The sequence below is a fragment of the Castor canadensis genome, chromosome 5 (assembly GCF_047511655.1).
Source record: "Castor canadensis chromosome 5, mCasCan1.hap1v2, whole genome shotgun sequence".
Classification (NCBI taxonomy): domain Eukaryota; kingdom Metazoa; phylum Chordata; class Mammalia; order Rodentia; family Castoridae; genus Castor; species Castor canadensis.
Genome location: NC_133390.1, coordinates 72,624,027 through 72,637,122, shown reverse-complemented (window position 1 = coordinate 72,637,122; position 13,096 = coordinate 72,624,027). Strand labels below are relative to the sequence as shown.

At 42.4% G+C, this 13,096-nt stretch overlaps 1 protein-coding gene across 2 annotated transcripts in view; it reads left to right on the top strand.

The window, feature by feature from the left end:
* Itgb5 (integrin subunit beta 5) overlaps positions 1-13,096 on the top strand; it is a 135,124-nt gene that overhangs the window by 1,558 nt on the left and 120,470 nt on the right. For both annotated transcript variants that reach the window (XM_074073340.1, XM_074073339.1), the window contains exon 2: positions 12,424-12,509. In XM_074073340.1, the coding sequence (XP_073929441.1) occupies positions 12,424-12,509 (86 nt within the window). The remainder of the gene's footprint in view (positions 1-12,423; positions 12,510-13,096) is intronic.

Genomic DNA, 13,096 nt, shown 5'->3' with positions numbered 1-13,096 from the left:
TTCGTTCAGGCCCCAGTTCAAACTGAATACTGTGCAAGTTTTCTTTTTGGGGAAAATAATCACTCCAGAGCCTGGAATAAATAGATCAGTGGGTTCCAGACAACCATCTGGTAACCACTGTCCTTCATTGATGTTTTAATGGGTCCCCAGGGAAATGCAAAGAGAAGGAAGATGTAGCCCGGATCACACAATGGAGCATATCCTTGTCGACCGACCCTGGTATCAGAAGGACTCACTCTCAGTTTGAAATTATGCCGGCTTTATTTTTTGGTGGAAAAATTTTCTTCTAAGACTTTTTAGTGATGGTGGTTTTAAAATTTTTTTGGCAGAATAAATAAGAAACCCAGCAACCCTATATTAATTTCCCCTTCTCATTTTCTGTGACGTTCAGAAGATTAAGAACTGTTCTAGTTCCCTTCCAGTTTGACATTTTTGTGACACTAATAAAAACTCAAATATTTCCAGTTGCAAAGACTTTTTTAAAAGGCTTCTTCCATTTGCATTGTGACGTCCCTTATTCAAAGTCCATGAACAGCTTCACAAGGATCTTTATTTGGCAGATGGGCCCAAAAGGGCCAAGTGACCACTGCCCCCTCTCCTGCTTTGGGGTGAGAGGGTGGACCAGTCACCAAGGTTGTTTGGTTTCCCGCTCTTTATCCTTCCTGACTCAGCTTAGGTAAGGGAAAAAGCTTGAGCTGAGGTGGCTTATTTCCAGTGCCTTCAGGGTTCCTTTTTTTATTGCCCAGCTCTTGACCACAGGCTTGTCTTCTGCCATTTCCTGTCAGAGTACTGCCAGCCTCTGTGGATCAGCAGAACTGTGGCAGAACAAGCTGGTCACTGGCCTCCAGATTGGCCACCTTCCTCCTAGCGCATTGGCACTTTGCGACGTCAGAAGGGGCTGCCTCATCTTGTGTCATTTGTCTCAGTATCCCAGTGTTGTTGAGACAACTTCAAGCAATTTTGTTTTTTGTTCTTTTCCTTCCCCTCTTTTTTTCTTGAAGCACTGCATGTAGTTTCTCCAGAGTTTGAATATGATTTGAAAGAAAAATCTACCTAGAGAAAGAAGGGTACTGTACAGGTTGTTTCTAGACCAATGATAGAACAAATCCAGCTTAAGGTGCTCATTTTTTAATTTTTTGACAGTACTGGAATTTGAACTCAGGGATTCATGTTCGCTAGGCAAGTGCTCTACCACTTGAGCCATGCCTACCCAGGCCTTTTTGCTTTTTTAGATTATTCGGATAGGAGTCTCACTTTTTTTTTCCTCTGAGGCTGGCCAGATCTTTTTACCTAAGCCTCTCTCTTAGTTGGGATGATGGGTGTGCCATCATACCTGGCTTGTTTTATTGAGATGGGGGTCTTGTTAACTTTTTGCCAGAGCTGGTCTCAAACCTCAGTCCTCCCAATTTCTGCCATCAAAGTTGCTGGAATTACAGACACAAACTACTATAGTTCATTTTAAACAAGTCCTTGCCAGGCTGCCCTCCCCCTATCATCAGGTCATCCTCTTACTATTCTGTAGCTAAGAGCTTCTAGACTGGACTCTCGCAGGCAGTCTCCCCACAAAGCCTGGGAAGGATCTCACAGGGATGAGACCTTTCCCCACATCCTTCCTCTCTTAAGACAGGGGAGTGTGGTTTTGATCCTGCTGCATGACTGGAGCTATGTTTGCTATCATAGTTCCTTTTTTTTGTTTTAAGTAATCAAATGCTCTTTTAATGAATGTCCTGCAAATTAGAATGCTCTGAATACTAAGAGCCCTTTGTTTTATTTAGAGGATTCATGTTGGCATCCCCCTTCCCCTCGCTCGCCCATGTATCCCCATCTACCCTGGGAGTGGGTGATGGTCTGTTAAGGTTCTGTTAGAATTTTGCTGGTTTGCAGTGCCCTTCAGGTAACCAGGCCCAGGCTTTGCAGTGACAGGCCAATGAGATGTAAAGCGTTGTCTTGGTTTGTAGACTGTTGTTTACCCTTTAGATTCACATTTTGACTCCATCATGTTGAGTCAGGGGGACTTTTCATGAAGGGGATTGAGGCAGAAGAGGGCAGGGTCTAATTAGCTGTAATTAGTATTCCTCTCCTGCTTGTTCGGAATGCTATTTAGCTACTGAGGCCACGGAGAGTTAAAATATCTAAGTACTTAGGCAAAAGGCCCTCTGTGCCCACCTGCTCTGGTAATAACCTGTCTTTCTTGTGCCTGGTTTTGGAACTATTCTGAGAGGTGTTAGTATCAATAATGTGGGACAATTACATACTACTTAAATAACAGGGTCTTTTTCATAGGGCCATGTGCATCTGGGCTCATGGGTTGGAGTTTCTCTTCACAGGTATTTTCAGTTGGCTGGACTCTGGGGTTTTGGAAAACCAAGGTGGACTTCGTTTGTTTTTCTTCTTTGAAGAAGGAAAGGGCCTTTTCATTCATGGCCATCCTTTCTTGGTGAGGCTTCTTCTTCCACAGATGCAGGGTTTGATTTCAGGGCCACAGGGGAAGAGCCTGCCTGCCACAGGACAGGTTGACTCAACCCCAGGGCTGAATGCCTGAGGGGAGGGAGAAGGTACTGCAGTATGGCACCCTCTCCTCGCTGGATCCCCTCCACCCCTGCCAGAGTTGTTTCAAGAGGTCCCTGTCTCTTGCAGAACTGGGGTCCACTTCTGTACTTGATTCCTTTAGCTATTCTCAAATCTCACTCAGAGCGATCCTGTTAAAACCCAGACACCACAGGCCCTTCTTCCTACCTGGACTATTCTCCTCCCAGGTAGCAGCATAGTGAGCTTCCATCCAGCCCACAAACCTGGCCACTCCCAACCAAAGCTGCCACCTCCCGTCCCACATTCTCCTATCTCCTTCCATCCCCTTCTCTTTTTCCCTAGCATTTATTCACCGAATGAACCTACTTTTCAGATTCATCATCTGTTCCACCAACTAGGACATGAGTTAGGTGAGGTCAGGGAGTTTTTTGGGTTTATCATTACTGTGTCCTCTGTGCTTAGAACAGTGCCTGACACTGCTGGATGAAAGATGAATGAAATTGAGTCTTGGTAGTTATGGGGGGCGAGTGTGAGGGGGAAGACATCTGTCTTCACCTGCCCACTGCCTTCTCTAACCAGTTCTGAAGCCAAGAACTGTGCATGCAGCTTTCTGGGAGGGAGCTCTCACGGGAAGGTGTCATGATTTACTGAGCTGGAATCCATGATAGAGACCCTTTGGTTCCTCTCCTGAACTGTGCATTAGGAAGCTAAGGGAGATTAAGTGATTAAGTGACTTGCCAAGGTCATCGTGCTTGGTCCTTACTTGAGTCCCCCCCTCCCCCTACCTCATGGTTTCAATGGCTTTAAAAAAATCTTTCTAAATATTTCGGAGAGTTTTAGATTTTTAGAAAAGTTGAGATTATAATAGAGTTCCTATATATTCTACACTCAGTTTCCCCTTTATTAACATCCTGCATGAATGTAGTGAATTTGTTACAGTTAATGAGCCATATTGATGTGCTATCATCAACCAAAGTCTGTACTTTTTTCAGATTTCTTTAGTTTTTAACTTTTTCTGTTCTGAATCCCAGAACAGAAAACACATTCCATGGATTTGTCCTGCCATGGATTTGGGTCTCTCTTGGCTGTCCTGGTTTCTCAATCGTTCTTTGTTTTTGATGATCTTGACAGTTTGGGGGAGTACTGGCCAGTTAGTTTATAGATAGACTCTGCCCCAATTAGGGTCTGGCTCATGCTTTTTCTGATTAGGTGGAGTTACTTCTGTTGTCATAGAGGTAATCAATTAAATAGGTGATATACTCCCAGAGTTTTTCTAAATATAACTAGGAGGCGATGAGAAGTCTCCCTTTCTTGCCACCCATGGGCCCAGAGTATTTATCTGACTGCTCCATATCTTCCAGGATAATCCCTGTTAGTTAGGTTCCTGTGTGTCAGTGTTTATATGCATCTGTTACAAATATCCCTCCCCTGTTTTTAGTTAAAAGCAGCACTGAATTTACTGCTCTGCATCTTGCTTTTTTATTTTTAATGTAGCAGTGTATTGGGGTAAGCTTCATATCAATATACAGAGAGCAAGCTAGGTATGGTGGTATATGCCTGCAAACCCATCACGCAGGAGACAGGCCAGGAGGAGCTCAAGTTCAAGGCCATCCTGGGCAAGATACTGAGACCCTGTCTCAAAAACCAACCAAACTCTGTATATACATAGATGTATGTAGATATATACACGGAGAGTATGCTCATTCTTTTTTTAATAGCTGTATAGTATTACATTGTATGAATTGCTGTTTTGAAGATAGAAGTCATAACTAAAAGCTGGTATTTCTGGTTTGGCAGGTGCCTGATATTCAGAAGGCAGTCTAAGATGGGAACTGACAGAGGTAGAACCTTCCTAGGGCATACTTGCATTTCATGATGACATCTTTAGATCTATGTCTGTTTAGTTGCAAGATTCTGTCCTGCAAGTCTTTTGTTTTTCATGCAACAGATATGTGGGTCATAGTTCAGGTGTAGGGAAAAGCAGTCCAGTGCCTTGTTACCTTCAAGCCAGAAAGGTCATTTCAGCTTGGTATCCACTTCTGTACTTACTTCTGTTGCCCGCTGAATGTTTTTGGATCAGGTGATCCTAGCTGCTGGATGACTGCTTCGGTGGGAGTTGTCTGACCTTGGACATGAGAGATGGCAGAAATGGGGAGGCTGAATGGAGGGAGGCAGGCCAGGAGGCTACTGCAAGAAACTAGACCAGAGGGCCTGACCTGGGCCTTGGCCACTGGAGGGGGTGGGCAGGAAGGGTTGGATTAAGAGAAACATCTCATAATCTTGAAAGAATGGTCAGCCTGGATATGATTGATGGGAGAGTAGGATGAATCAATGAGTTTCAGAAATAGACTTTATTTTTAGATTATAGCTTGCAGTACACCCTAGCTTTTAGAGACATGAAACCAGAGAGCTATAGGAGATGAAGTTGGTCTGGGAATAGTCACTATGCACACAGCAACCAAGAAAAGATGTGGCTACCATCCGGGCCACTAGTGCCTGTTTTCGTTACCTAGACACAACACCCTGACAGTGGTGACTCCAGCTGCTTGACTTTGTTTCTTTCTTTTTTTTTTTTTTTTTGTGGTACTGGGGTTTGAACTCAGGGTCTTGTGCTTGCTAGGCAGGCACTCTACCACTTGAGCTACTCCACCAGCCCATCTGCTTGACTTTGTATTCATTGCTTCCTTTCTTTTCAAAATGCTTGTTGGAGCCAAGTGACTCATCCAGCCAGATCCAAACTCTGAAACATTAATAGGTAGAGAGAGGGGAGATGCCAGAGGGAGTGTCTGGTACTGTGACACATATCAGCACACAACCTGTGGTTTGGGTCCTGGTGCTTCTGTCTGCAGACCTTGTACCCAGCACCCTGTGAGCTCTTGGGGAGCAGGGCCCTTGGTATCATCTTTGTGTCTCTAGCCTCCCCCAGTCTACAGCTGAGTCATTAGGATATACTTGCTTTAGTATGTCTTGAATTTGGGTTTGTTCCAACAGCAATTTAATTTTAGGGCAATCATTTTGAATGCAGTAAAGGTACTTTAATATTGCATGTGACTATGGAATATGTATTATTACTTAAATGTTTTTACAGTAGTTTAGTATATTTCACACCAGATGTCTGTCACATGCATTGAGTCCTTTAGTATTGTGCCTGAGGACTTTCAGACTGGTACACTGGATCAGCAGCCAATGTGGTCTGGGTCAGAACTCAGGTGCTCTTACCACCCGAGTCCTGGATTCCTAGCTCAAGCTCACAGAGCAGACACTCACTCGGCTCTGGTAATTAGGAAGTGTTGTTTGTGAATCAGGTGGTTTTGCACAGAGTCCTAAAGGAGGCCTTTGACCAACAGTCCTTTCTGACCATGGGCTGAACTCTGGCTCACAGCTGCCTTGTGTCTGGGATGGTGCAGGGCCTTCAGGTTGACATCTCCTGTGGGCATTTGTCAACAGAGACCCTTTGGACCTGCTTCTTGTCCATAGGACTCCTTGTTTCAAGTCATTTTCTTGACTTTTCTCATATTTTCATCTGTAAAATGAGGTGATATAGCTACTTCTTTTTAAAAATATTTCTAGCCTCAAGGATGTGCAATTCCATTTTATGGAAATGATTTCGTGTGTGTGTCTATATATATATATATATATATATATATATATATATATATATATATATATGTATAGTGTGCGTGTGTATTATATATATATAAAATAGTGATTTTGTGTGTGTATATATACACACACACAAAATATATATATTCTACCACAATGGCCTGAGTTTGTATTTGATAAGGTTGAAGAAGGAAGAGGAAAGTGACTTTCATTTTTGATTTTCCCCCCATTTTTGTTAGTATGTATTCAATTCTCAGGGGAGATTTGTTGTTACAATTCTGAATCTAGATTTGGTTTTTCTCCCCCTCTGATAATAGTTTCTGAGAGGAAAGAAGATTAGACTAAAAAATGGAATTGACATTTTGAAACTCTTTTCCAACACACACTTTATTTATATTTACTTATTTAATTTTTAATCTGTCATCCACTTATGAATGACAGGGTCTCCCTATGTAGCTCAGGCAGGTCTCAAACTTGTGATCCTCTTTCTTCTGCCTCCCAAGTGCTGGGATTATAGATGTATACCACCATATCTGGACACACTCTAGTTTTTTTTATTCACTTATTCATATGTGCATACATTGTTTGGGCCATCTCTTCCCCTTGCCTCCTCCCTCTTCCCCCAACCCCTTTGCTTCCAGGCAGAATCTGTTCTGCCCTCTACAATTTTGTTGAAGAGAAGACATAAGCCATAATAAGAAAGACATAGCATTGTTGCTACTTTGAGATAAGAATAGCTATCCAGAGAGATTCCTAGCATTGCTTCCATGCACTTGTGTATTACAACCTGAATTGGTTCATCTCTACCAGACCTCTTCACTACTTCCTGGTCACCTTCCCATAGTGGCATCAGTCATTTTAAGGTTACTATATTAGCTCCTCTACAGTGGGCAGATCAAACACTTTCAAGTTTTGGGTTTCATACCTTTCCCTATTCCTCCTGTATGTGTTCTCCCCTTAGCATGTGACCCATGTCCAATAATATTACTGCATTTGCTCTAGATCTAAAGTCCACATATGACACAGGTTACTCCAGAGGCACCTGCACCCCATGTTTATTGCGGCACTATTCACTATAGCCAAGTTATGGAAACAGCCAAGATGCCCCACCACTGACAAATGGATTAAGAAAATGTGGTGTCTATACACAATGGAATTTTATGCAGCCATGAAGAAGAACGAAATGTTATCATTCGCTGGTAAATGGATGGAATTGGAGAACATCATTCTGAGTGAGGTTAGCCTGGCCCAAAAGACCAAAAATCATATGTTCTCCCTCATACATGGACATTAGATCAAGGGCAAACACAACAATGGGATTGGACTTTGAGCACATGATAGAAGCTTTAGCACACAAGTAAGGGGTGAGGATAGGTAAGACACCTAAAAAACTAGCTAGCATTTGTTTCCCTTAACGCAGAGAAACTAAAGCAGATACCTTAAAGCAACTGAGGCCAATAGGAAAAGGGGAACAGGTACTAGAGAAAAGGTTAGATCAAAAAGAATTAACCTAGAAGGTAACACCCACGCACAGGAAATCAATGTGAGTCAATGCCCTGTATAGCTATCCTTATCTCAACCAGCAAAAACCCTTGTTCCTTCCTATTATTGCTTATACTCTGTCTACAACAAAATTAGAAATAAGGGCAAAATAGTATCTGCTGGGTATTGAGGGGGTGGGGGGGCAGAGGGAGGGGGCGGAGTGGGTGGTAAGGGAGGGGGTGGGGGCAGGGGGGAGAAATGACCCAAGCCTTGTATGCACATATGAATAATAAAAGAAAAAAAAAAACCACCACAGTTTGCACATTAAAAAAATAAATAAATAAAGTCCACATATGAGGGAGAACATGATTTTTGCCCTTCTGAGCCTGGCTATTTGTGGTCTCTTGTGTTTCCAAATGAACTTTAGGGTAGACTTTTCAATCTCTGTGATGAATGTCATTGGGATTTTGATGGGAATTGAGTTGAACATGTAGATTGCTTTTGGTAGTATAGCCATTTTTATTAAGTTGATTCTGTCAATCCATGAGCATGGGAGCTCTTTCCACCTTTTGTAGTCTTCTTTGATCTCTTCAGAGGTTTGTAGTTCTCCTTGTAGAGGTCATTTACATCCTTTGTTAAATTTACTCCTAGGTATTTGAGGTTTTTTTTTGAGGCTATTGTAAATGGAATTGTTTTCCTATATTCTTTCTCAATTTGTTCATTGTTGGTGTCACACTCTTATTTTTAAAGGCTATTTTTAAAGTGCCTATTTGGAAATCATTGAGTGGATCTGCTCAAAATTAAAAAAGAGGTTGTCAGTGAGACCAGTCAGCAGGCAAGCCCAGCTTCCCAGTGGCTTGGAATCTAGGCCCTGGGCCTGTTTGGACCTGGGAGTGAGGGGGCCCAGTCCCTGGGTGGGAGGTCAGTGATAACCCAGCAGGATGACAGCTGTGGGGATGAGAGGGAGCCCAAGTTTCATGGTCCAGGCTCCTGGCTGGCAGAAACCACTGTTCTCACTCCTTGGGCTCCCAAAGTTTCCCTTCCTTTTCAGCATCAGGGCCTGCCCCTCTCTCCTGCCCTCTGCTCCCTGTCCCACCGGCTATTCTTGCCCTAACTTGTGTTTCTTCCTTCTGATGTCTCCCAGGGTGAGCAAGTGGCTTCCTATCCTCCCCCCACCCCACCCCTATCTGCCCCTCCGCTCCTTTGTCATGTAGATTTCTGTGGGGTTTTACTGCTAGTGAGGAAGGGGGAGCAGGGAGTTAAAACTAGAAAATTAAGGAACTGTTAGTTTCAAGATGTCTTTTTCCCATCTATTTTGATACTTCCCTTTAACTTTTTAAGTGTTTATTTTTCCAGTTTTATGAAGGAATAGTTGACAAATATGTAAAAATAAATACTATGTTTACAAAACACAATGTGGTGTTTTGGTATATATATGTTGAAATTATTACCACAACATAAACTAATGAACCTCACACAGTTGTTTTTTTGTGTGTGGTAAGATCATCTAAGATCCACCCTCTTAGCAATTTTCAAGTGTGCAATGCATTATCACTGCCTACAGTCAACATGCTGTACAACAGATCTCTAGAACTAAAATTTTGTACCCTTCCACCAACCCCACCCGCCTCCTGCAACTACTCTGCTTCTGTAAGTTTAACTGTTTCGTATTTCACATATCAGTGAGATCATATTTGTCTTGCTTGGCTTTTTTCATTTCACATAATATCTTCCATATTCATCCATGCTGTCACCAATAAGATTTCCTTCACTTTTAAAAGCTTAATAATCCAAGATATGTATATGCACGTTTTCTTTTTTTCTTTATCCATCTTTCATTTATGTGTCAATGGCGCTTGTGCAGTCTGTGATCAGAAGACTTCCAAATCCTTTCTATCCCACCAGGAAGAATCATGGCAGGACACATGGATGTAAAGGGAGTTTATTAAAAGGGAGAGAAGAGAAGTACAGAGGAAAGCATGTTGGGGCCCAGGTGGAAGCTGAAAGCCAAGGGAGGATGTTTCTGCCTTTCAGGTGCTTTTAAAACCTATGATGAACTATGGGAAGGGGAGAAGGAGATTCCCAGCAATAGTCAATAATTGGGGAGGGTCATGTGTGGTTCCCAGCCAGGTGAGGGCGGTTCCTGAGCCAAGGCATGGTTAATCTAAAATGTAATTTCTTTTTTTTTTTTCTATTAGCCCCTAGTTTAGCCTGCCTCATAGGGACACTTATGTTGATTCTCTGTGTTGGCTAGTGTGACTAACTGTGGCTTTTGGGGCTGCAGTGAATATGAAAGGAAATACAGAGATCTCTTCCAAAATTCTGATTTCCTTTGCTTTGCTTGTATATCCAGAAGTGGGATTGCTGGATCATATGGTAGCTCTAGTTTTAATTTTTTGAGGAACTTCCATACTGTTTTCTATAATGGCCATACTAACTTACATTCTTACCAATAATGTCCACTCTTGTTTTTTGTCTTTCTTTCTTTCTTTTTCTTTTCCTGAGGTGCTGGGTATCAAACTCAGGGCCTTGATCCTGCAAAGTAAGCACTCTATCACTGAGCTATATTCCTAGCCCTTTCATTTTTTTTTTTTTTTGGCAGCTCTAGATTTGAATTGCAGGCGTCATGCTTGCCAGGCACTCTCCAGCTTAAGCCCCTCTATCAGCCCTTTTTTGTGATAGTTTGTCTTGGTACTGTTGTTGAGGATCAGTTGACCATAAAAGTTTGGGTTTATTTCTAGGCTACTTTGTTCTGTATTGGTCTGTATGTCTGTTTTTGTTTTTTCAGTAACAGCCTGTTTATTACATAGCCTTGTGGTATTTTTGATTCCAGATAGTGTGATACCACCAGCATTGTTCTTTTTGTTCAAAATTGCTTTGGCTATTTGAGGTCTTTCTTTTTTTTTTTTGGCAGCACTGGGGTTTGAACTCAGGACCTCATGCTTGCTAGGCAGGTGCTCTACCATTTGAACTACTACACCAGCCCTTCTTTGCGATGTTTGTTTTGGAGATATGGTTTTGCAAACTATTTGCCTGGGCTGGCTTCAAACCGTAAACCTCCTGATCTCTGCCTCCTCAATACCTAGAACTACAGGTGTGAGCCATTGGCACATGGTAGAATTTTTCTTTCTTTCTTTTTTTTTTTTTTTAATTTTTTGAACTATTTTTGTGTGATGCCATTAGAATTTCAATTCCAATGGAATTGCATTGAATATGTACATTGCTTTGAGTAGTATGAATTCTTCCAAACCTTGAGCACAGGTTTCTTTTCCATATTGTGGGGTCATCTTCATTTTCTTCATCAGTGTTTTATTGTTTTCAGTGTATAGATCTTTTACCACCTTGCTTTAATTTATTTCAGAGTTGTTTGGTTGTTTGTGCTTTTGATGCTATTGTAAGTGGGATGACTTTCTCCATTTCTTTTTCAGATTGCACATCGTTAGATGATATACATTGTTAAATTATGCATTGTCAGTGTATAGAAATGCTGATTATCTTACAAATAAGGGTTTTTGTGGAATTCAGTGAAACTAGGTAACAATCTCTCACCTCCCTGAATTATCTTCTCCACCTCCTTCCTCTCTCTGTCTCTCTGTCTGTCTCGCTCTCATTTTTTGACTTTTTTTCTCTTGCTAGGCATGGTGGTACACGTCTCTAATTCTAGCTCTTGGGAAGTGGAGGCAGGAGGATCACAAGTTTGAGGCCAGCCTGGGCTGCATAGACCTTGTCTCAAAAGAAAAAAGAAAAGAAAAGAAAAAGGGAGAGAGAAAGAAAAAGATCTGTACTCTTTTAATAGGGCTGGTAGCCCTGGGTTTCTTTTCTTTCCATCCATTCAATGTGCCTCTCTTCTCTTCCTCTTTACAAAGACTGTGACAAGGAGAGCCAAGTGATCTTTTAGTGCTGTGAGGACCAAATAGTCTCATTCTCATTCAGAGAAAATGCATGACCAGCAAGCTCTACTCGTGGCCAGAAGTCACCTGCCCTGGATGTTTCAGAAAGGAAGAAATGAAAGGGACATTAAATTTCACCTGTGCTGTTGGTGGGTGGATAAGTGGGAGGGAGTGGATAGAGGAGAGAAGGAGCGATGTACTTAATCTCATCCTTGAAGTTGAGATCTGTCTCTGGTGGTGGCGGTGGGGGGCAGGAGTTGCCTATGTTTGAGATAAGTAACCTTTTCAGTGATAAGGCAGTTTCCTTCTAATCTTAGTGTCTAATTTTTTTTTTAACCAGGGATGTGTTATTTATTTATTTTTGAGAAAGAGTCTCTTGATGTAGCTCAGCTGGCCTGGAACACAGGGCCCAGGCTGACCTCAAACTCACCTCCTGGGATTACAGGCAGGTACTACCTACCAAGCAGTGTTACGAGTTTTCCTGTTTGACTTGTTACTGGAGATGTTGGCTAGGTGGGTCTAGGTATGTTAACCCAGCATTGCATTGCTTCTTTAAGGGCTCTGCTGGCATATTTCAGTGCTTTTTTTGAACTATTTTTTGTCATTTTTGGAGAGCCTCTCTTCCCTCTCAGTGAGAGAGGATTTGCTGAGTTATGGGGGAAAGAGATGGAACCAAGTGGGCCCAGCAGAAGAAATGGGACTTGCTAACACAAGTGTGCATGCTTGGTGGATGCTTCAGAAACTCAGTGTTTGGCCTGAGCAAATGAGCCTTAGCCTGCAGTCAGCATTGGGGTAACCTTCAGCTTCAGACTCCCTCTTAAAGAAGGAAGTAATCCTGCCCACTTTCAGCCATTCAAAGGCCTCAGCAATCATGTTGACAGCCAGGAACTAATTGGTACATCTTTGTCTTGCTTTGAAGGGCTCAACATATGCACTAGCGGAAGTGCCACCTCTTGTGAAGAATGTCTCTTAATCCACCCAAAGTGTGCCTGGTGCTCCAAAGAGGTATGGAGGTGGGGGAGGAAGAGGGCAAGGAGTGCTGGGGTGGGAATGGGGAGGGGGCCACACCACACTGTGTATCAAAAGTGTTCAGAGTTCACAAGCTGCTCCCTTTGGTTCCACCCAAGATAATGGCAAATCCAAGTTAATGAAGTGATAAATTAGGTCTCTTACTGAGTAACATTTTACTTTTCATTTTTGTTGCTGAGGTTTCAACTCAAGGCCTTGCACTTGTTAGGCAAATGCTGCATGATTGAACCACAATCCTGGTCAACAGGTTGGGTCTCTTGATAGTGTTGAGTGTTAATCATGTTTTGGAAACAATGCTTTCTTCCCTTTTCTTTTTTGCAGTATTAGGATTTGAACTCAGGGCCTCACGTTTGTTAGGAGGTGCTCTTTTTTTTTTTTCATTTTTCTTCTATTATTCATATGTGCATACAAGGCTTGGTTCATTTCTCCCCCTTGCCCCCACCCCCTCCCTTACCACCCACTCCACCCCCTCCCGCTCCCCCCCTCAATACCCCGCAGAAACTATTTTGCTCTTATCTCTAATTTTGTTGTAGAGAGAGTATAAGCAATAATAGGAAGGAACA